This window comes from Montipora capricornis, chromosome 9, assembly GCF_036669925.1.
Source record: "Montipora capricornis isolate CH-2021 chromosome 9, ASM3666992v2, whole genome shotgun sequence".
NCBI lineage: Eukaryota > Metazoa > Cnidaria > Anthozoa > Scleractinia > Acroporidae > Montipora > Montipora capricornis.
The window spans coordinates 8,649,096-8,674,095 of NC_090891.1; the positions used below are offsets into that span (position 1 = coordinate 8,649,096).

Consider the following 25,000-nt stretch of genomic DNA (forward strand, 5'->3'; position numbering starts at 1 on the left):
CTTTCATCGGGTCCTTGCACAGCGAATGGAGTCTTCGCTTCCATTCAATACCCACCAAAAAGCCTTTCGAGCTGGCGATGGCGTAGCGGATTCGGTGTGGTTTATTCAGGCCACTTAATGTGGCCTTTGTGGACGTGAACAAGGCATTCGATTCGGTCTCTCACCAGTCGATCCTTGTGGCGGCTGCGCCTTGGAGTTCCAATGCCATTCTTGGGGTATGTTCACTGGCTGTATAGCGATGCGATGACTACCCTGAGAATTGCTCCGGAGCTAAGCAGCCTCATTAGGTTAGGCACAGGTGTTAGGCAGGGCGACCCTTTGAGCGTTCACCTTTTCAACGCTGTTATTGGTATGTGTCTGGGATGCGAGGTTGGAGGGCTTAGGGTCAATCATGGCGCATTTGCAGACGACATTGCATTGTTTGCGACAACCCCTCGTGGGTTGAAGTCGCTCGCTAAAGAGTTGGAATACCAGCTCGCCCTCTGTGCTTTGAGCGTTAGCTTGGGCCCTGAGGGAAAGTCGGCGTCGATGCGTATTGATATCGATGGCAAAATGAAGAAGTGGGTTGTTAACCCACATCCCTATCTTCGGATAGCGGACGAGACGCTTCCAGTTGTCTCAGTGAGCCAAGTCTATCGGTATGTTGGGGTTGATATTTCGCCCCGACGTACCAAGGCGAAGGTTGAGGAGCTCTTGAGGGAGGGTCTGGCGAATATTTCGTCGGCTTCCCTCAAGCCTCACCAGAGGCTTTATATCGCCACGTACCACCTGTTGCCAAAGTGCCAACATCAGCTGGCCCTTGCGCCTGCTTCGGCCAAGTATCTTAAATGGCTCGATCGGATGGTACGATCTGCTGTACGGTCCCGGCTGAAATTGCAGAACGACACTCCAAAACCCTTCTTCCATGCCCCGGTGGTTGAGGGGGGTTTGGGTGTACCTCTCCAAGAGCACGTTGTGCCACTCATGAAGGCCAAATGCGTTAGTCGATTAGACGCGTCGCCGGATCCTGTGATCGCTGCAATGCTAAGTACAGTATCAGGGAGCGCGGGCCTGGCCAGGCAGACCCGTCGGATGTCGCTGAATGGCTGTGAGATTTCATCGTTTCATGACCTGAAGGTGACCCTGGCCGTGGCCTTGCAAACGCTTCACAGGTGCCAGAATGTCATCGCTGGGTAAACTCGGTGTGCGGTGGTGGTGATCAGAACATCGCGAAGTCATACGTCGCTGCCATTAAGGTTAGGGGTAACCTGATTGGCACTGCGCTGAGAAGATCTTGAGGCCGTCCCCAGGCCTCGACTAGATGCGACTGTTGCGGCAGGATTGAGTCTTTGGGGCATATTTTACAGGTGTGTCCCAGGACTCACGCATCTCGCATTGCACGGCACGATAAGATCCTTGATCTGGTCCCACTCCAGCGGGAATTCCCAAGCCAGATTTGGTCGTTGCGCATGGTTCGGTTGTGACTTTCATCAACATCACGACCTATTCGGTCAGATAGTATGGTGGCTTAATCCCGTAAGGGACCAGAATTGCCTTTGTCTCTCGGTCGGAATTATGGCTGCGGTTCAAGCTCTCTGCCTTCCATCATGATCAAAAGAGCGAAAGCCTGGGCGAGGAATAGTGGGCGGTCAGCGCGACATTCTGCGTGTTCCTTTGGCCCAGGTGCATCATGCATAATAGTTTCAAGCACGAAATGGGCCAATGCATGGCTAAAGATTTTTGGAACTGGATATTGTTGGTTCACCATTGTTGACATTTTTTGGAAAAAGAAGTAGCACAGAATGTAAAAAGGTTGTTGAGTTATCAAAAATATAGACTTGCCTATATAGAGAGCCTAGGGCGAGGCTAGCGTGCAGATGCACATTTTGTGAAGGAGAAATATCTTCCCCCAGTAATTATAATTCTCAAGTAATTCGTTGATTACCCTTACAAAAAACAACTATATGCCTGATAAAGTAAAGACTAAAGGAAAACACAAGAGAGGAGAACGTGGCTCTGTTGAAGAGGACGAACAAGACTCCAAACGTACCAACATGGCCGATGTCGAGCTTCAACCAACTAACGTAAATAACGATGAAACAACGTCCGACGCCAACGAGAAAGAAACCCCGCCAAACGCTGTCGCTGAGGTGATCAGCCTTTTGGATTTAAAAGAAATGTTGGTAGATATTCAGATAACGGTCTCGAATATTCTATCCGAGAACACAAAACTCGCCAACAAGGTCGCTGAGCTACGAAGTGCAATCCAACAGCAGAGAGGTCAACTAATCAACGTCAAAACTGCCTTGGCCAAGACTCAGAAACAACAAGACGATTTGGAAATTCAGCTAGCTGCAGAGAGAGAAAAAATTAAAGATCAAGAGGCTGAAATTGCGAAGCGTTACGACCTCCAGGACTCACTGGAACAATACACTGGAGAAAGTTCCCTTGAAATTCACGGAGTCCCTGAATCCGCCTACACCTCAACTGAGGAGGTTGTCCTCAAACTAGCTGAAGCTTTAAATGTGGATATAAATCCAAACGATATCGAAATTTCTCACAAGCTGCACAGGACAGGGATAAAGCCAATTATTATAAAGTTTCAAAGCCATAAAGCGAAGGCAAGAATGTACAAGGAGAGAGCCAGGTTAAAGCATATCCGTGTGTCAGACCTATATCCCGATTCAACAACTGCAACTCGCGTAGAATCAGGACGAATCTATCTGAACGAAAACCTAACCTCCTCTAGGCAGGATGTCCTGAAAAGGGCGAATCAAATGCGCAAAGATGGTTTGTTGACATCTGCTTGGTCAATGGACGGGAAAATATACGTGAAAACATCTCCAGACGGACGTCCGATCAGAATCTACGAAAAATCAGAGCTGGAAAACCTCTAAGGTAATGACAGTACTTTGATGTACTCTCTGACTTGTAGCTGGGGGCAAGGACCAGGTGGCCGAGAAGTCAGGAAGGGAATCTCTTAAATTAGCTATTTTAGCTTTGTTTTGTTTATCTTTTTTGTTTCGGTTTTCGTGTTCGCTTTATTTATTTATTTATTATTTTAACCTAATTTTTAGTTTTCTGCATGTCTTAATTAACTTATGACATAATATCGCTTAATGTTAGGGTTTCGCCAAAGAAGAACAAGTCGTTTACGTCCGCCATATTGTTTTGGACTGCAGTTAGCTTGTGCAGGGTCATTGTCACGTGATGGTAAGTTTCAACCTCAGACGCTAAACAACAGACAGCCCCTTTGAAGTTTGCCGGGTTTCCTAACCAGTCCCCTCTACTAACTATGGTGAGAAGAAAGTTGCGCTCGACCGTATGAATAGCTCGAATAAAACTAACCTTGGGAAAGACTGCAAATATTCCAAATAGCACAACGAACGATGAAATTAAAAGGAAATGGAAATTTGCACCGCTCGTGGAATTTTACTGCAGGTATTAAAGCTTAACTGACAGAGCGCAAAAACCGCTGATTGGCTAGAGAATAATGACGTAAAATGGCTTTTTTTCGCGTAACTGCGTCTGCGCAAACTCTAAAGATTCGAAGTGATCGAGACAATCGAGACAGTGATCGATCGAAGTGGAGAATAACACTCTAGCATTTGTCAAATTTTGTGGAAAGTTAGACGACTCATACCCTTGGTGCTAGAGGAATTTTTTTTTAAGGTCGGAGAGAACACTCAGCGATTCCAAATCAACGGTCGAGGACACACGATTGATTACTTCGCAAGTCTGCATGTCAAGTAGCAATGCGTCCTCTTGTATCATTTTGTTGGTTTTGGCTACTGTGAATTTTCTTGACATGGGGTGTTGGTCTGCCCCCAGATTATTTAAAAATCTTACAGAAACCAGCGAACTGGCAACGAAATTCTTCTTTGTTCTCGGGAACTACAGGAGCAACTTGGTCTTGATGGACGAAAGGTTTTTGCTTTTGAAAATAAGTTTGGCTGGCCGTTGTTATTGAAGACTGTAACGTAACGCGGTCATACAACTTTGATCGTATAAAATCGTCCACTGGGTTTCTTGCTGTAGATGAACTGTGAGTGAACTTCAGCCACAAAGATGAATTTTCTTAACACCTGGGATTTACAATTTCCACGTCACGTAACCTTGACTGTTAAATGCCATCGATCTGTGCGAGGTTTTTGTTGCTGTTGCTCGCAAATATTTTTGCAGAAACCATTCCAGGAAATCTGCATCAAAGCGTCTTCTACTCAGTGTTTGGCAATATTGTCCTGATCAGTTGTGGAACAGCCCAGAAAAGTACATTACTGTAACAGAGTAACAATGTTGGCCAACTTTTTCATATTTATAAGTTTGCAAAACGGCTACAAAAACACATGTGCAGCAAAGCTTTGGAAGCATGCAAACACTTCAGGTACATTATATAATAATAATAATAATAATAATAATAATAATAATAATAATAATAATAATAAGCCTTACAGCTTTAGTTAGATGCGTACCCCTGACTGAAAGTTGTTTAACACTAAAAATTAGTATGAACACCAAATAATAATTATTAACAATTATTGTTTCGCCGAAGGCAAGGTGAATATCGGTTAATAAAAACCGAGATGAAGTTGAGGTTTTTATTCACCAACATTCATAAAGTCTGAGGGAATATCGGAAACAATAATTTAAATTTGCCTGACAATAGAAGCAACTCAATTTCTTAGTAAATGATGCCATCATGCAAATCACCTATTACATAGTTGATTATTTGAATAATACACTTTTTCTTTAAAACAATTAATTTATTCGTCTGTCACCTGAACAAAACAGCTTGTGGCTATTTTGAAAAAACCGCTTCGGTGATTATCACGTAATAATAATCATCTCAATGACAACTCAATCATATCCATTGATTACTGTTTTATTAAATTTTCATTTGATTCTTAACACTTGGACATATTTAAAGGCAATCAGTTTCCAGCGTGGTAACACTTGGTGCAATCAGTTTCCATATTATGTCATACTGTATAAGAGCTGTTAATTGAGAGTGAGTGAATCAATCAGAAAGCAAAAAACACAGTATCCGTGGTTCAAAATTTCATAATGTAAGGTATTATCTTTCCCCTTGTGCTTACTGTGTCATTATTCACTTTCTGTGTAATGGTTTTATCATTGTTTTTGTTTGTAGGAAATGGTAGCCATACCTGATTTATGAAGAAACTGAAGTTGTGCAGTAGTACAGCAACCTACTTTTACTCTCTGCAGATTAGCTTTCTTGGTTCACGGAAAACCCTTTTCATTATTGTAAATACATTGTGGCATGGAAGATATTCTCAAACAGGTCTGGAGAATGTTCACCACCAAAATTTCCCATTTTGTCTGGATCATATAAGTTCTTTCCTCCTTTTGTTTAGTGGTTGACTAGTGACTTGTGAAAGTGTATGGTGCACAAGAGAGCTAAATGCAGTGTCTCCTTTAGTTGAAAAACATATATTAAAGGAACACAAATAATATTGTCATTGTTGTTGAGTAATGTTAGGATTTAGTACTGCCAGTGGTATTACAAGTGTCTCTTTTGAGTGGATTCCCCAACTTTCTGCTAACTTGACCCAAACAGATATATATAGGTGGAGAACAAATTCGGGAAAATGAAAGGAAAAAATACTAAACATACATCAGTTGATTATTACAATACACTATTTGTTTTGTTCAATATTATTTGCAGTAGAAAGAAAATTAACGACCATAAGAATTTAGTCCGTGATAAGGAAAAGTTTGTTCTGACTAAAACCTATGCTGGAAATTTAGGCATTTGGGGTGCTTTTTCACAGGGTTACATGTGCACGGTATTAATTTTTATGTCAGTCCAATATTTTTCTTGAAAACTGTGTTGTCTCTATAACTTTGTCCTTTTTTGTGAAGCATGACATTTTCTTCTCTCAATTCAACATTTGATTTGTGTTGCTGATCTTGTTTTTCCAGCAAAAGTGTGTTATGTTGAATTTCAGAATAATAATTATTTTTGTTATATAACTGTGAGCAGCGCATGCTGCTAAATGAGAGCAGCTAAATGAGAGCAGCGCATGCTCTCATTAGTTACTTCAAGGTCACATGACATCTAACAATAACACTTTTGCCGTTCAAAAGTCTCTGAGCAGGCAACAGTGCAAAATCTATGACGTCAGAGGGTAACAGTGCACTGTTGCCCACAAATGTTGACCGACGACCACCGTTGCTGTTCCCATTGCACGTTTTCCTATTTGTGCTATATAACAAATCACTTAATGACTGGTCTCTCAGGAAACAGTTCATTTTGTTTCCCTCGTCTGAGCCTAAGGAGAACATTGGAAATTTTTAGGGAAACAAAACTGTTTCCCTCGGGAAAGTGTTTACTGTTGGGATAATAGCAAAATTATTGACCTTGGGTGTTCGGTGACACAGCTACATTGTAAAGCATAACCATTGTGAAAATGATAATATCTGTTTTACCTTATTATAGTGAGCTAACTTTTTGGTGTGGTTTTACTCACAGGTCTTGTAATAGGCCAAAAGCAATTTGAGAAATTGATGGGGTTGTGCATCGTGTTCAATGCAGTTTGTTCTGTGCATGTAAATAATAATATGAAATGAAACATGTTTAGTTTGTTACTGATTACAGCCAACAGCCTGTGGCGCTCAATATAATGCTAAGCAGTGTACTGCTGTCAGTGGTGTGTATGTCTTGGTGAAAGGCGGGGGGAGGGGGTTAGTACTGCAAAGGCATCGGCATGTCATTGTCGTAATGAGCTAAACGCAAATACTTACCTTCATGTTTTTTGGTGAAAGTTTTTGTTTTCATTCTCGATTTTTCTCTGCTTAATATCCAGCTCCTGCCTTTGATCCGTGAGGGTTTTCTACCTGTCTGACTAATTCTGTGTAACTTAGTGCTTCAGTTCTCTTGGCATATTTTTGGCAATGACAAAGAAGGGGGTGTAGAATCTATATTGAGGGGTAGGGGAAATTCAATTCAGGACAGATTATTATTGCAACTATTGTAATGTTATTCCATCACTCACCTTCATTGGTGAAATGTATTCATCCATGTGGCAAATTCTGTAGTCTTTGTGAGCCAGTAGCAAGTGGCACTCGAATAAAAATTTTCTAGTGTGATGAACTGTTTTGCTGGCATCAAAAGCCAAAAAAAGCGCTTTGCACATTGAACTAGAGCACCTTTGCTGACATTTTCAGTCTCTAAACGGAAAAAGCAGCTTACTTTGTTGAATTAACTTAACTCGCCCTTTGCAAAGAGTCCCATAAACTTGAAAAAGCACACAATCCCCCAGCAGTCAGATGTGACAGTTGACATATTTTATTTTTAGTTACACAAAACATAGCAATGAACGTTGTTAAAGGGAAAAAAATAACAGGGTTTGTTGTCAATATTTGCCGCTGTTTTAAATATAACAGGCAGCCGCTCTGTCGCCTTGGCTTATATAGCGAGAAAACTTACATTGTATTACATGAACAATGTCGACAAGATATTAACTCGAAGTTAAAAACATACATGTACGTTATATGCATTTCAGGACAACTTACGACCCCAAAACCTCACAAACTATATCGAGTGGCGTGAAAGTATAAGGCACTGGACTTCTCTTTTCTGTGTAAAACCAGTTACAACTGTGAAAACGAACACCAGCGGTAAAAAAAACTGCTTCTCTTCAAACTTCGATTTGAAAAAGTCTCTCTTGGTGTATGAAATCGGAATTCCACCTTTAAACACCTCTCAAAAATTTTCATATCAACGAAAAAAAAGTCATATTTGATATGTTTCGCGAAAACAATTTACCTCCAACATATCTCTGTTCTGAGCTTAAAGAGTAACCGACCACCTTAAGAAACGCAAAACTCTAAACAACGAACGTCAAATGAAGCCTCGAAGCTGGTCAAAAACTCTATTGCTTTACGCGAACTGGTTTTGGTCCGATCTCTTCCCTGACGGCTCTGAAGCATCGTTGAATGATGGCAGATTCAGATCATCTTTTTGCAAATTTTCTCAGAGGAACGCCAGCGGCGTGACAGCCTCCACAATGACGAGGTAGATTTGGATTTGTCGTCCGCCATTTTGAAAATGGAATGGCGGCAACACAAGTGTGATTCTAGTGCGCATGTCTAGCGGTTTTTGCGCTCTGTCAGCTTAACTGATATTACCCTGGGTGCCATAGGCTCAATTTTTTTTGTAGCTAAGCTGCTATTGATCACGATCTTGATCGCAGCCAAAAAAAAAAAAAAAAACACTGGCACCCAGAGTAAATTGATATAAGCTTGGGGTGCGTTTCTTTAAGAAAATCCAAGATTGGATTCTTAAATCCGTTTCTTATCTAGTAAACAGATCACCCGAATCATGGGGTATCAAATGAACCGACGAATCCTTGCCTAATGTGGATGCTTCGGTTCCTTCGACGCGCCATGATCCGAGAGATCTATTCTGTTTAGAAAAGAAACGCAAAATCCGTTTTCGGATTTAAGAATCCAATCTTGGATTTTCTTAAAGAAACACACCCTCAGTTAAAAACGTTCATATTTGGATATAAAGTTTGTTTTACTATTTAATATTCTTTTCTATAGATACACACAATACTTAACCTTACTAAACGATGCACCGTTTAAAGCGATGAGACATTTAATGCCAATAATGGACACAAAAGTTAAACAATGCCACGAAGATACACAACTCGGCAAACCCTGGAAGAGAACAAAAATGGGCTTAAGTATTCGCTGCTGTCAAGGGTATGCTTTTCCAGCGGTCTACTTTGGGGTGGAATATTAAAGGAAGGTATTTCTAGTACCCAACCTACCGTCAGATGTCCAATGCTAACTGAATATCTTCTGCTCTAACCCAAAAATTTCATGTTCGTAGCAACACACCCAATCGACAAATTCGTAGAGTACCCCCTTCCTCACCCCGGATATCGAACGCACTTCACTAAACTCTGATTACTACTAGTAATAATATTTGTCCCCGTTATTGACTACTGGGCATAAAAGCTACGAGTAGAACGCTGTAAGCTTTTAGACGGCGTCTGATGTTCTCCCCGTATTCAAGTTGTTCAAGGAAAACCTTCAATTCACCATAGGTAATCGCTGCGATGTACAGCGGTCATGAAACTTAGGGTGGTTTACTCTCGGCTATCCTCACCTATGGTTGAAGGAAATGTTTGACTGCTAGTACGAAGAAATGTCAAAAGATGTAAAACCCATTTTTGAAACTTAAAAAAGCACCTGCACCCCATGGCCAGGCCTCATCACTTCCCCCGGCCCTCAGTCCCCCGGCCCCAGGAACTTACCCTTGACTCGTCCACTTCCACCTGGTAATACAGAATCGTCTTTCACGAGGCCAGCCAGTACCAAATTGTAGGCGTTGACTTTGTCGTTCATCTTCGATATGCAAGCCGAGGAGAATGGCTTTCCAAACTGTGGAGGATCGCAGCCAAATTGGTCAAAAAACTTTCGGACATCTTCTGTGTCTTTGGGGATCTCCCTCTCTCCTTTCTTTCTGTGTTTCAGCCACTTATCCGCCGCGTACTCAGGATTCGAGAAGTCTTTTGCATCGAACTGCACCAATCCGACTGTTTCATTGGCTGGAAGGCGTTCCCAGATACGTTTCATGGCATCAAACATTCTCCACATGTACTTGCTACTCTTCAGTAGGCACTCCTCTAGAGGTTTCCCCTCGCAGTGGTGGTACTCTTTGTTAGTGTCGCCCCAGTTTTCAATCATGGACACCCACAGGTCTTCAGTGGACAGCTTTACCTTTACCTTCATTTGCGTGACTCCCACAACATGGCGTATAGCACCACGGGTGTGATAAGCTTCCGCCCCGTAGATCAGAGCCTTGGCGAGATCATCTTGTGGGGACAAATGTAAATGATAGTTTAGCTTACAGATACTACCGGAACAAACTGATCATTCGCCACCGAAATCGATGTCCCCTAGTGATAAACAGTCACGTTTAGGGATACATACAAAATTACCTTAAAATTGAAGGAAACCTGAAAATAATAGTTTACTAAGAAAGAAAAACACGAACGAGATAATAATAAACCGTAAAGGAACAAGGATGATTAAGGATGGCGAAGATTAACACGAATTACAAACAACGAACTTTGTCTTCAAAAACTGAGGTAAAACTCTTCAAGATGCGCAAACTATGAGGAGGCTACTTTAAATGTTTAACGTCTTGGGCTTTGGACTGAGATATGAAAATGGTCAAATCTCTTTCCCAGGGCACGCACGTTTTCGGCAGCGGTTACCGAAGAAAGTCAGGATTGGTCTGAATGAAGTTTGAGTGTGAAATTAAAATTAAAAAAAGAACAAGCTGAAAAAACAATTTACTAAATATATATGATGAATTAAGTAACAAGCTCATTTTCCTATAAAAGGCCGTTTAAGTGCATAACACCTTCGTTCATCTCGCAAAAACTCTGTTGTCTGAATGTTGTTCAACTGGCTTTTCTCATTATTTTCCACAACAAACCACAACACTTCTTTTATGAAAGGATTCTGCTAAAACATCGACGTTTTTATAGCAACAAGAAAATTATATGGTTTATTGTGCCAGTAAACTCGTGGAAATTTCGCGTGTCCTCTGAATTATTAGATGGAAGCAAGAGACCACAAGTTTCTGTTGTTTATAGGCTGATAAACCACTTGGGATTTTGGAAGAACACTCAAAGCATTCGTAAATCACGAGCCGTAGGCGAGTGATTTACGAATTGTTCTCGTGTTCTTCCAACATCCCAAGTGGTTTATCAGCCTATAAACCATAGAAACTTGTGGTCTATTGCTTAAATAATTACCAAGAAAGGCTGGGTTATAACCGCCCTTTTCTGACATCCCTTTGACGTACTTCACGTACTCTCTGTTATGGTCTGTTCTAAACGTTTGCTGCGACAGGCCTCCAAGTTTCATTGATGTTTCAGCATTCATTTTCTTGAAGGTGTTCAGCCAAAGTTTCAGCTTATCCTTGGATTCAGTCTCGGCATCTTTTATAGCCGACTCGGCTCCAACTCTCATTGTTTGAAAGAATTTGTCGTTGTACTTGAAAACCTTGTAGTAAGCACTGGCCAACTCCTGCATCCTATAGTATATCGTGTTTTCTTTCTGCTCCACGCCACTGGAAAAGTCAGTTGGAAGGCCGGCAAACAAATCTGGCATGGCGTATTCAAGCGTGAAAGCGTAGACATTGGTGTCAAACACAATTTCTGACGGTTTCCCAAATCCTTTGGAACTTTGAAAATAGTTGTTGAATTTCTCTATCACATAACCAGCATCTTTTCCAATCAGCCCCACATCGTAGTCCGAGGTACAAGTGGCACCCCCATAAGGTGTAGGATAGCACACGGAATCAGGGATCTCTATAACGTTGTCATCATCTCTGTCACAAGGAACAACCTTTCGGTCACTTTCTGTGTAAAGAACGTGTGTCACCAACAGGTATCTAGCGGCTGTGATGTAGAGGAGTTTCAGGCAGCTGTTCTCTGTGCGGAATGGGCCGAGTTTTTTTGTTGTATCCCAGTCGCTGTGCTTGTCAAAGAAGCTCTTTACTCGATTTGCAGTGGTGACAAACTCATCGGTCCCAAGATCGTCTTTGAAATTAGGTTGCTTGATCCATGCGTCCATTTTGGGGTCTTTTTCAAATCCGTAGCGGTCCACAATATTATCTTTCATCCAGTCAATTTCGTTTTTATCTGCGGGGTCATCTTGGTATGACGCTAGAAATCTGTAAAGATAAAATTCGAATTCGTTCTTTTTGATCACTACGGGGAATTGTTGTTATTAAACAACACGGTAAATAGGGTAGAGAGCTTACTCCTGATAGCCGTCATTTTATGTGCGGAATAAAGTAGCTGAGATATCCCATGGGTTTTGGTGGGCGACCCTAAAAGCAGGAATGATGGGAAGGCGAAACAGCAGAATGGCGGAGTAACGGAACGACAGAAAATCTCCTGAAATCCTAAAAGATAGAATCGCGGAAGGGTGGAATGGTGGAACGGCGGAAAATACCCCAAATTAAAAGACGGCATCACGGAACGGTGGAAATTCCCCCGAAACCCTAAAAGAAGGAATGATGGGAAATCCCCCGAAATCCTTAAAGACGGCCGGGAATGACGGAAAATCACGCGAAATCCTAAAATGACGGAAAATTCCTCGAAAACCTAAAAGACGGAATGACAGGAAAATGACTCGAAATTCTAAAAGACGGAACTATAACTAGAAAGCCTCCCGTCTAATAAGGGGAGGTGTTGGGAAGTAAAAAAAGAAACTGTAAACTATAAATCAAGACTAAGGACAAAGACAAATGTTAAGTCCAAAGACTGTAAAACAAAACCACTCTGTAAAGCTAATTCTAAACGCCGCAGTTCTGCGTAAAATTGGCTCCCTCCTTCCCTCCCCAAAAATGGTTTAAATAATAATGTCTCGTTAATGTTAAGAATTTGTTATCCTTTAGATTTTAAAAATGAGCACTGATTCTCGATAGCATTCGCAAAATGATACAATCTTGTACTTAAGTGAGATCAAGTTTGTGATTTTTTCCGTATAAAAAACCATACCAAGCGATCCGCGCCGATTTGCTCTTCTTTTTCCCGCAGATTTCCCCATTGAAATAGTGGCAAACAGTGGCAGAGATTTGTCTGCATTAGACTGCCCTTTCAGGGAAGCTAATTTAAACGCCATACTCAGTGCATGCTAGCTCATACTGATCCACTGAGTCGACGATTTGCGCTTTGTTGGAGATCTATTTCGCACATTTCATTTACACATGGCGGCGTGTCAAATATCTGCCACGTACTTGACTTGACATGATTCATTCCTTTCATTTCATTCATTTATTTATTCGCCATAAGGGGTACAAGAGAGAGAAGAAAAAAAAAAAAAGTCTTACTGTTTACAATCTCATGGCGAGGAAGCCCAAAAGAAGCCAGCAGGCTTATAGAGAATGGGCTCCCTCAGATAAATAAATAGAACAGAATTTTAATTTTATGAGGAAAAATGGCAGAGCTACTGTAAAAATCTTATGATGTTATGTTTCGGTTTACAGTAATTTATTCGATTCCCACTGGAATGAATTTCAAGGAAAGTACTTTTTGAAAATACTTTTTGAAAAATACAGCGATTTCACGACTTTCTGTCTCCTACGGATTTGAGGTTATTTTCCGCCGATCTGTGGCTTTTAGGATTTGCCGCGCTTTGTCCGCACAGCGTGACGACGTGAGGCAACATCGTTCCCAGGGTCTCTCATCTTACCGCCCCCTGGAGCTCGGCTTCAGGGGGCGGTAAGATGAGAGACCCTGGGAACGAGGTTGGACGTGACACACAATGTTCGACTGTAAATATGCGAATGCTACACGAGAATCTGTAGTAGAAATCTAAAGGATAACAAAGTCTTAACAACAACAAAGAAAATTATTATTTTACACGGGGAGGGGTTCTCACAAACCTGGGGATTTATAGTTCCGTCTTTCAAGATTTCGGGTGATTTTCCGTTTTTCCGTCTTTTAGTGTTTCGAGGGATTTTCCGTCATTTTCCAATGTGGCGGGAATATGGCGTTTTATATCTTTTTTGAAGATGTTTTTGCAATCTAATACTTACTACACTTTCAATGTACATTAAAATTTATCTTGACTGAGAGGCGTCGAAGATTCACAAGAGTAATTACTGCGCTTTTCAATAACATGCGGACTCTAAAATTCAAAGCGCAACCGACAAATGCGTTTTTCGCTTCCGTCAATCAAATATTCGGCGACTCCTCCCAGCCTCCTCCGTCCGCATGTTATTGAAAAGCGCAGTAATGGAACTGAATGGATACGCTTATTCAATATTGTTTGTTTTGGGCAGGGGCGCCCCTGGTTTTGGGTATTAAGCTTCGGTATTAAGCTGTATTTTTACCATACCAATGTCTAAGCCGGCTGGATTAAATAGGTCATTTCCAAATTTACTTCTAGCCTCTTTCTCAAAGTGAGTCTTGGTGCCCATCCCTTTCATACGAAAAAGAGATTTCATTCACCTTCACATAAAACCCATTTTCAAGCCTCTTTTTGATAGAGAGGCTTAAGGCGAGGTTCTATCTGAATTAAGTGAAATTTTTTTAAGTTAAGAGAGAGATTAACTGGCAAAAATAGTTTTGGAAAACCACCGGGTAGGTGGGCAACTGTTCCATGTACGCCTACTGATTTTAAACTTCAAATTCTAATTTTAAAACAACATCAAATCCTTAAAATTTCCCATTTCACATAAATTTTTCTAATCCTTTGAGAAAAACTATTCATCCCCAAATGTACCCAAAAATCCCTCCAAAATTTACAAAACAACCTAAAACATAGATATGGGGGAGTGAATGGAGAGATTTTTGACTGCTTGAAACGTGGACGAGATATTTGCGTTAAAACCATAATACCACGCAGCCAAAATACGGCCCTCGGGTAGAATACCGCCTCAAGGCAACTTGGAGATGGTTAATTATACGATATATCTATGCCATAAGCAGCAGTCACATTATCTCGGTGAACTAATCGAAATAAATCAATACATACCCCTTATATTCCGGAGGTTCAACGAAGTTGTCTGGGTTGTCGTCCACCTGGGCCACATCCTTGAAGACTGATATCGGGTACATCTCGCCGCGAACCTGACATTCACACCAGACACTGATATAAATACTTTAATTTAAAATCAACATTAATTTTAACAACAGATAATTAGGGATAAACTGATTCCAGTTTTCTATGTATCTTGAAGGAGCTTAGTCGCGGTATTTTGAGTCTTTTTGAGCATGTGCAAAAATACATTTAAATTCTAAAAACACCAAAAGATAATAATAAACCATAAAGAAACAAGGATGGTTAAGGTGAGAGAAGATTAAGATACATCACAAACCGCGAACTTGAAAAATTTAGGTTAAACTAGGAGTAAAGTTTTCCAGATGCACAAACCGTGGTGTATTTCCTGTAGTCCATAACAACCTAGGTCTCAGGGCCCTCTCTCAACAGTTTTTAAGCTGAATCAAAAACGGAAATTACGTTCGGTTTTCGCGCGGGTGGGCCCTATCGTTTTATGCCCCTTATATTCAAATGACGTACTTTTCATCCCAAATTCTAGGTGACTATTCACAGATACGATGTGTTTCGTCAAAGATACATAATGAGGGCAGTGGCTAGAACCCAGACAAACCGAGGCACTTGCTTCAGTCATTTTTTTTTGTTTCTATTGCTTATAGTCGTCATAAACCCAAATACTCAGGAAGAGAATTTAACCATGGACATTGCCTCGGCCATAATCTGTTCTTGGACACTGCCTCAGTCATAATATTATCGTAGATGCAACTCGTTTCACCTGTTAACACTGATGCTCCTCTATGGCAAGATATGAAAAAAAAATTACAAAGAAAATGAAATATCTTACCGCTGTTGCATGAAACAACATGAAAACGATGAAACTGGCCAAAATCATTTTTCAAGAACCTGTTAATGCAAATAAAAGCTGTGATTAGTGAAGAGTAATTTAGATGGCTACACTGGAATTGATGTTGTTAATCAGAAGTGAGCTCAATCGGGGTTCCGTTGCAAACAAAGAGAAGAAAGAAGGAAGAGAACTCCGGTTAATACGGACACCAAAGGGACACGCTTAGTGTCCGTATTAAGGCGGCTCTCAGAACTAATAAGCATCATACACGAGTGTCCAAATAAAGACCACAGAATGCAATTTTTAAGCCACAGATTGATGCTCAAGATTTTATTTTGGCAGTGGCAATAGATCAGCGGACCGACAAAGTGAAGTAAGACTGACTGGCGGCCAAAGTTAGATTTTTTTTACTGTTTCATACTATAACCATGCTCACTCCATTCTACTCTTGAAGGAAATTGCAATAGTTTGATTGGATCGAAGGATCGATTTGTGTGAAATTTTAAAGAGTTTCTTATTAAAACCTACGTATATTTGCAATCTCCTTTGACAAATTCAAACTGGGTTATGAGTAATTGCTGGAAATGAATCTCATTAGCTAAATATTTTGTGAGCGACTAAGACCGAAACTACGTAAACTAGTGAGGGCTGTAATGTTAAAAAAATTTCTAAGTGGATATTGTCCTAATTTAGTTTTCTTTCTCAATCTAAAAAGACGAAAACAGGTTTTTGTTTTTTTTTATCGGAGAAACACTGAGTAATTTTATAGTAATGCAATATCCATTGTTTGGCTATACCCTCTAACAGGCATTCAGTGAGTTCATTCCTACCAACAAACATTTTTCTCCTATATTTCGCCTCGCCGTTTTTTTCGCGCTGCACCCTAACTGGACACCTGGAAGACGCTATTCGCTCTTTCACTGGAAGGACATAATTTCAGTTTTACTTAATTACTATAATTCCTGTCGCTGCCTTGTTACAACTCGAAAAACGTACCTGTGATGGCAAACAGAAAGTCTTGTTGAAGTCAATCCCTAAACGCTTCTCTCACAACAAATCTGTAAATTGAATTTAACCAGATCTAAGTTTTGAAGTGATGAACGGTGATATTTTTGTTTGACACAGACAGCAGTTAAGGTGACAGAGAGGTATAGATCTTATATCTAACAAGCGCCCCGTTTGGTTTAGCTCAAAAATATGTCATACATTTAAAATGCACAAACGCTAGCCAAATACCCTTGCATGTACTGCACCAACATTTTTTTCCATAGGAAACGATGTAAAACGATGAATGCTAGCTCGATTTAAGTCCACTAAGCAAACTTTCATATCGTTTTACATTGAATTTTCTTTATGGAAAGAAACTACTTAAGCAGTAAACACGACAAAAGAATTAACTGGTTCTCTAACGCTTAAATTCTCCCCACAAGCTGATTATGAGTGCTCTTTGAACAAGCAATGGTCTCGTAATGATAACGGTGGATGCACTTGTAAATTCTAATAGTATGGCAAATTCTCTACCAGCACAAATGCCATATTACACCTCTTACCCGCCCAAAATTTGCATAGACATCGGTTTATATTTCTCTTGGGACATCTTCATTTTCCAGGAGAAATTGCAAGCAATGATTATGCAAACGTTTGGGGGGTAACAGAGGTGTATCATGGGATTTGTACAGTAGAGAATTTCTTCAAAATATAAAGGAGAACTCTTATTTGTTCCTAGAGCAGTCCTTATTTTGCTGCTGAGTCGGACCGCTCACAGATGGCCAATCAATTCCCTCTATGAGTTGTGCTCGCTGGGAATCATGGTAGTTGTATGACATGACAATTATCCAGTCCAAGCTATTTTCTAATTTTCTTCGTCACCATTTCACTATTGATACTTACCGCTTAAGAATATATTTGTCGGTAGATATAGAGCTACTGTGTTACTGTTTCTTTTTTTGGCTATTGTTCAAATAACTTGAACCTTAGACAAACGGAGGAAATATTTTTGCCGTTTTAAAATCACATGAAATGGCAAAGCCAAAGACGAGTTCTGGAGACTGCAGTTGACTTCCTGAAATGAGCGTATTTCAAAAAGTACAGAATTTAAGTATATGCTAAACCTCGTATTGCACATATTAGGGACCTCAAGGGACTAATCACAAAGTACAAGAGGGGGTGAGTCGGAAAAATCAAATTTTTGGCAGACACGGTTTTAGTGGCCCACCCTCCCTAGTTAACAAAAAAATGTAGCCCGCCCTTTAAACCCTAAAATAAAATTCAATGACCCATCCCGTCATCCCCTTACCAGGATCGTCTTCAATACTAAACAATAGATAACGCCCCATTAAGTTTTCTTTTTTATCAGTTTTATCGGGTAGAGCCTCCATAGAATTGGCGGGTCAAATATGTTATACATGGCCTTCCAGTTCTGAAGTTACGAGGCTGTAATATCTCTTCATTCTCTGAGTCGCTTCCATCGTCGTCACTGGGCTCGCCAACTTCCAGTAAAACTACATGTCATTCTCATCATCAGAGACATCACTAACCATTGATTCAGCAGAATCACCATCAACATCATCTGAAGCTTCGCTATCTTTATTAGGAATTCCACTCTGTTGTATCTTGTCAGTGGTATTCTGAGTTTGCCAACCACGCTTTGATGGTATTACTTTCTGCGCTTTCTTCATCTTGCCATAGGCCAGATGGTGCCTAACAAGGAACAAATTTAGCACGGGAACAGTTACGTTTGCTAGTGTTCCCTTGTGGAACATCTGTACCCAGTCAGAGTCATCATAGGTCTTCATGACTTTCTCTTGCTTTTTCTTCTTTCTTTCTTCAGACCGCTTCTCTTTTTTCAACTGTAGGTATTCCAGATGTTCCAGGTGCTTTCTTGTAAGACTTTCCTCAAAAGCAAATGTTTTTGAAAACATTTCAACGGACTCTGCATCATTCAGTGCCAGGGTTTCATCTTTTTAATTTGCGTTCTTGGCTCATTCTCATCCACATCTCTTTGGGAACCACTTGAAGTAACAGTAGGGGTCTTGTCAGAGGGCAAGTAGCACAATCTGATCGACCTGCTTGAGATGTTTTCTTTTTTATCACCAGAGCGTTTGAGAATCCCCTCGCCGGAGAATCCTGGTTTTGAGTGAACATTTCAATTTCCATTTGTATTTGCGACCAGCATTATAAAAATATATCAAACATTACATCAAGTTCCGGGTAATATAAAAAAAAACTGAACATCAGTTTGAAAAGTTGCTAGATGCTTCCATGGCAATCATTGTTGCAACATTTTGTCGACTGTACTTACACTGATATATTCTCAATGCATATTGTTTGTATTTCGTTTGAGCTTGCACACTCATGACAGCAAAACGCAAACGAACAGACCAAGAATATTTTTATTCACATTTCCGTATTTCAGCGTAGTATTCTACACTACAATCACGAACAATGTGAACCTAATAAACATTCTTATCAAAAGAACTGATAATAAGGTCGATTGGAACATTTGTCAGGGCAAAACAAGAGCAAAGTACTCACGTTTTCGAAATACTACGGCTAGCCGACGAGACGAAACGAGGACGGCCAGGATGCAAAAAAAGATTCTTTTTCTGCGCCGCGGAGTCGAGAGTTGTCGCGCGCATGCCCGGTTGAATAGATTTATTTCTGGCAATTTAGCTCGTCGATCTTAAGGTGCCCATTATAACGTTATTTCAGTGAAAAGACCAGATGAAATATGGCCGAGTGGAGGTCTGCGTCTGGTCGCAGACAGAAATTAAAAAAACCAAGGGTCGAGCATTAACCGCGCTCGGCCTATGGCCGCGCGGTTAATAAAAGGTTAAGACTGGCCAAAAGTCCTTGCATGCTTCAAGAAGAAATCGATTATGATGAAAAAGAACAACAAGGGAAGCTTTTACAGTTGAAGAAACTATAACGTGACTGAAAATAAACGACTTAGAAGTTTGATTGGCATATTTTGGGATCCTCTCAAAATGCTTAATTGACCCGTTACGAATCAGTACCTTTCAGGCGGTATCGAATAGCCATTGTTTGGTTTTCGGATAAACTTCTCTCTAAGCCAACAATGGAATCTCTGGTTTTATTTGTGTTGTTTGTTGTTGCGTTATTGTCAGGGGGAAGTGGTAGTTTTCCATACTTAAGAGAATATGAATCCGTCCCGGGGGTGGGGGGGGGGGGGAGCACTTACGCCAGTGCTTTTCAGTGTGTCTTGATATGTGTCCCAGTACAGATTAGATGACTGAAAGCTTTGTGTGACAGCAGTTGTCGTCGTCGGCCGTTTGCACCATAGGAGACGCATAAATTAAGGCAGGTCACGCGAGTTTCAAGTCAGATATCTAGCCTAGCGACGATAACAGAAGAAAGATCAGAAATAACTGCGAAAATGTTGCTTCACTCGCTTCTTGTACCTCATCATCATCATTAATTTATCACATTTAAAATGATGTCTATAGACAAAAGTGCAATACTTAACATGGCTAGGGTGTCAAGACCTCCAAAAACACTAGACATCTGCAATGTTGCGTGGCAAATTGAGCATAATTTTTTTGTTTACCGGACTCAGAGTTGGGAATGTTTGCTGAACCAGTGATAGATACTTACAGAAAATTCTAACTTTTAAGATTTATGCGACAGTGATGCGATCGACCACTACAGGCTGTTCTGTTACAGAACTTGTTGCAGACAAGTTGAGAAACATATTGGTTAACAATTGGTCGATTATGTAGTTCAGGACCAACGCTACCATAACTAGGTTCTTGGTGAGGCACACCTGAACAGTAGCAAAGCAAACTGTACTAGGTAGTGCTGGTAACACGCTGAGAGAGTGATTTCTTACAAAGTCATGATATCGAAAGCTCACTGAGGATCGAGCCTTCAGATGACTTCCGGCTCAAAATGAGCGTATCTACAAAGGCGCAGAATACCAAATTTATACTAAAAAACGGTGTAGCGCACCTGTTATTATGCTATTTCCGTGAAAGACCAGGTGAAATACACAACCATATTCGAGTAGGGTGAAAATTAAACTTACCTTTGGTACCGCACTCTCAGAGTACATGTATGGGAGCAGACTGTTTGCGCATTATCTATGTAAGCTTATACACTGAAGCAGTCAGTCGGTAATAAATGCGGTCGACCTATTGGTCGAAAATGAAGTCTTGTGTCAAGAACCGATTCTGAGAAACAATGTACTTAGCGACAATTTGTATGCGTGGGTAATAAAATGGTGCGGAGTAAAATTAGCAAATAATTTCACGCGCGTTTCATCCTGAGTTAGCTTTGGTTGGTTGGTTCCGTTATCAAAGAAATCTTCGTTTAGGATCAAACAATCGCTGAAAGGGTTGCTAAGCCTTTTCGGGCAGCGGATTGTAACATTTCAACACAACATATCGCAACATTGGTAGGCACAACATTTTGCGCGCGTTTGGCCACCCTGTTTCGGTATGTTGCCGAATAGTGTTGCGTGCTGTTCGCTCAAGCTGAGGTGGTCAAGCTTAACCAATTCACTATTTTTAATTTCCTGGTGGGTATTTTAGACATCGAACAATTATTTGCTCTCACTAATGAGAGAACAAGCAAACGAATAACACAGTATAATATGGATAAATATAATAGATGACAGACTTGGGCAAGTGCTTTTAGTGTGTAATGCTGCAATGTAGAGCAGAAGACAGATAATTGAAAAGACAGCATTCATGAAAACTTAGCGTGAGAGATGCATAATTAACGGCTTGACGTGTTGGCTCGGGATCACTTGTTTGTTTTTAGATGTAAACGCTTACTACTGACCCCGTCAATTCACCTTCAAGTTTATTTAAGAAGTTTACGTTTTGTATCCCAAATAGCCGAGCTGAATTCGCAGGAAAAATGTATTGAACTTAGGGACCTGTTATTTTAAACTGGACAGCTTAAATCTTTTGTTCTCGCTGACTACTGTGTAGCGATTTTTGTCTCGTGTCCATATTGACAGGCTGTTTTAGCACTTTATTTTATTAGTGTCTTGGGACAAACGCAAGTCCCTTGGGTTTAAATAAAATCTGATAACAAATATAACTAAAAATATAACACGCTTTGGTTTTAGTCACGCAGAGAAATCTAAATGTGACAACAGAGGATTGCAAACTAACTCCTAAAGCGCATTTTTGCGAATGAGCAGAGGTTCCTTACTCACAAAAATTAATTGTTAGGTCTATTATCAATATGTTACTGTATATCTACCACCATGGGTCAGATCAGGACTTCAGGCCGGATAGAATTGCATTCGTGATGCTACGGAAGTCGTTTATCGCTACTGATTTTCGAAATACGAGTTTTAACCACGCTGTACAGATTCAAGGCACCTTATTTATTTATCTTTCTTTAAAGACCCGTAGGTCATTAGACTGTTGGAATATTTTTTGGACTGTGTTTTGCACCAGTCTATGGGCCATTTTCTGGACCTGTTTTTATCGAAAATTAATTCTTACATACATACTTTATTTAAGGTATCATAAACAAATAAATACAAGTAATACCCTAAAAAGGAAGTTTAAGAGGTCTTATGAAGGGGTGGGTAGTTATTGTAGTTATTGTTCTTCATCTATAAGGGAAAGGGAGGTATGTTTCTTCATTTGTAGGGGAGGGCGGGGAGGGTGTTTATGGTAACGTCATTCGTGGACACGAAAGTGGCGCCAAGACATAAACAGGAATGGTAGTGGGAAGTATTTAGTGTCTTGAACCGTAATTTGAACCAACAGACGGCAAATGCAAGGACGGATATATAGGGATATCTGTATTTTAAAAATAATGGACAAAACGAGTTTAGAGTACACCTACTGTTTCAAATTTCCATCTGGATCTTTTCCATATGAGTCGCCCATAGGTCTATGAAATCGACCAATGAAGTCAAGAATCACTCACCAATTGCTAACTAGTTCCCTGGTATTTTCGTTTTGGATAAAACCATTTTCCTTACTGTTATCCCAATAAGATTAGATTTAGTTAAACATCTAATGATAAAAATAAGCGAAAGAAGTTTTACACTACGTTTCGAGTCAAAAGTCAGCTGACGCAGTGAAAAAGCAATCATCAGATCTAAGCAAAAAAATCGATCACACTCTTCAACCTGTGTTCAAGAGTCCCAAAATATGTGAAGACCTCAAGATGTGTGAGCCAAAACCACCCATAATTAGCCAACAATGCGTTGTGTACAATTATAAATGTGATTTGTGTGATGTAGAGTATGTCCGCTACACCAGCCGACATTTACACCAACGTATATTGACGAACACCGTTATTCAGCAATCGGCAAGCACTTAAAGAACGACCACCGTCTGGAAACCATCGGCGACCTTACTAACAACTTCTCCGTTTTAAAGAAGTGCAACGGAAAACTGGATTGTCTGATTTATGAAATGTTATTCATAAAGAAGATAAGGCCATGCTTGAACACACAATCAGACCCCATACACGCAAAACTATTTAATTAACTTTGTCACCTTTTACATGCATATTTTACTTTTTATCGCCTTGCACGGTATATATTAAGTTGTTAAATTCTTATTCTCTTTTCACTTGAAAATGATGACATGGAGTCATCGAAACGTAGTGTAAAACTTCTTTCACTTATTTTTATCATTAGATGCTTACTGTTATCGTTTCTATTATCGCGCTGTCACGCTAGCAGTCGATACTATCACTGAATTTCCACCGCAAGCAATTTTCACTTAATCTTCTTGGCGAAACAGTATTCACTTTTAACATTTTCAGTATTATGAGAATTATGCCACACACGTCATAAGCCATCCTGTGAAATACAATTCTCTAGTTATCTTTACAGCATACACTGCGATCAATAAACAAAGGCTGATTACATTTTTGCTTTCCGACAGAACAATAACAAAACGACTACCATCTTTCGCAATCACATGCGACAAAACGAAATTCCTTTACCTTTTTCTTTAGTTTTCATTTCCTGTCACCGAGAGATCTTATCCGTGATTTGACGTCATGCCGTATACCTTATTTTGCTTTGTTATTTTAACTATCGAATCAAAACCCAAAGACATCAACGTCAATGGTTCCAGAGGGCAGTTCCACCTACACCTCCTCAAAATGTGTAGCCCTCTGGTAAAAAGGTATTAGAGATGCCAGGGTGCAAAAACCTGTTTTTTTTTATGGTTTTCCAAACCTGGCAGCAGCTTGTGACGTTTAACAAGCATGAAATGCAGAGAAAATTTTGCTGTACGTTTCATTTATTTAACTATAAGTTTTTATATTTCTTGTATTACAAGAATATTAAAATTTGTATCATCAATGTAAGTTGACTAGCGAGGATCGCGGGCTCTCCATCAGCGCACTGCACTTGCTCCTTGGACAAATCGGAAAAAAATTGTTACAATTTGCTCTCCCTCCAACATTTCACTCAATCTTCACCTTCGTGTTCTAGTTAGTATTGATTTTCACAATTTTAGCACTGCTTCCTACAAAGTCACGACCTGGTCCGATCCAAGCGCCCCTTCCAATCCGGTCCCGTCCAGTCCAGTTCAATCCAGTCTACTCACGGTTACAAAGATCATGCCGCAAAATTTCGGGCGGCTATTAAGCAAGATGCCGGCAACTTCTTTCGTGTACACATAACATTTACCCAACACAACATTCCGGTGCTGTACAGTGTAGTGTTTTACAGGATGGGAAAAAGGTATCACTGTGAATACTGTAACAGATCTTTTGCTGATACTCCGCATACGAGGAAAAATCATCTCAATGGAGTACAACACAAGAGGAATCGAGAGCTGCACTACGATTCGTTCAAGGGTACGTACAGTGTACGTACGAAACCCACTCAACTTGAGTTGTCAGGACAAAACAGCTAACCTAACCGCCCTTACATGTTTTTTCCAGAGACGACGGAGCCTATGTTAAACTGGTTGTGGGGGTAGGGGCTTGAAAACTAGCTCGCGAGTCCGTACGTAGGGGACCTAAATTGTGTGGATGAATTGTTATCAGCTTCTGGTGTTATAAAATGAAAGGTACTTTTAGCTCTTGGGAACCTGGAGGTTTTCGGCGAAAACTTATTTTTTAGACATTTTGGCATTTTCAGCGATGGATATGAGGTAAATTAGCTCCAATCCACTCCAAAAGGTATTTGCCACTTTTCACAACTATTGAATTTTCGGTTAGTACAAAATGCAGACCGCAGACCGGGTACAAAATGCAGACTAGGTACAAAATGCAGACTGCAGACTGCAGACTTATAGGTACGAAATGTAGACAAATAAATAAATATGTGATGGAATGTCATTTTATAACTTACCTAGTGTCACGCAATCGTCAAATTTCACGAACTGTAGCATTATTGTGGAATATTCCTCGCTTGTTTCTTAATATATTATATCTTAAACAGGGTGCCCAGGCCACAGTCATTCGTAAATAAAATTTAGAGCCTTCATGGTCTTCGATCTCCTCACTTTTTGCGCAATCTGTCATATCAATAACGCGCATCATGATATCGAGGACAAGTTACACAACACATGACAGTCTTTGCACATGGGCCGTCTCGGCAGCATGGCAGCCCTTTTGGAGATTGGCAAGTCAGCTAGCAGATCAGTAAGCAGTAAGCAGCTT

General features: G+C 40.4%; 1 protein-coding gene and 1 pseudogene across 2 annotated transcripts; one reads left to right on the top strand and one right to left on the bottom strand.

Annotated features, from left to right (window-relative positions):
* Nucleotides 1-7,265: 7,265 nt before the first annotated feature.
* Nucleotides 7,266-20,515, bottom strand: LOC138015261 (uncharacterized). 2 transcript variants are annotated; one of them, XM_068862228.1, is made up of 7 exons: nt 20,427-20,515; nt 16,379-16,440; nt 15,383-15,441; nt 14,515-14,609; nt 10,779-11,701; nt 9,267-9,827; nt 7,266-8,664 (listed from the first exon to the last, which is right to left on the bottom strand). In XM_068862228.1, the coding sequence occupies exons 3-7, from the start codon at nt 15,428-15,430 to the stop codon at nt 8,603-8,605; spliced, it is 1,689 nt and encodes a 562-aa protein (XP_068718329.1). In that variant the 5' UTR covers nt 15,431-15,441; nt 16,379-16,440; nt 20,427-20,515; the 3' UTR covers nt 7,266-8,602. The 2 variants fall into 2 exon arrangements, with proteins under 2 accessions (XP_068718329.1, XP_068718330.1); XM_068862229.1 differs by lacking the exon at nt 20,427-20,515 and adding an exon at nt 19,584-19,738.
* Nucleotides 20,516-23,972: 3,457 nt separating this feature from the next.
* Nucleotides 23,973-25,000, top strand: part of LOC138015913 (uncharacterized) — a 63,560-nt pseudogene continuing 62,532 nt past the window's right edge.

Coding starts and splice junctions, on each gene's coding strand:
- LOC138015261 (XM_068862228.1), bottom strand. CDS start 15,430: ATGATTTTGGCCAGTTTCATCGTTTTCATGTTGTTTCATGCAACAGCG. Junction 14,610..15,382: donor TGTTGTTTCATGCAACAGCG/GTAAGATATTTC, acceptor TGTGAATGTCAG/GTTCGCGGCGAGATGTACCC. Junction 9,828..10,778: donor TTATAACCCAGCCTTTCTTG/GTAATTATTTAA, acceptor TGTCCCCACAAG/ATGATCTCGCCAAGGCTCTG.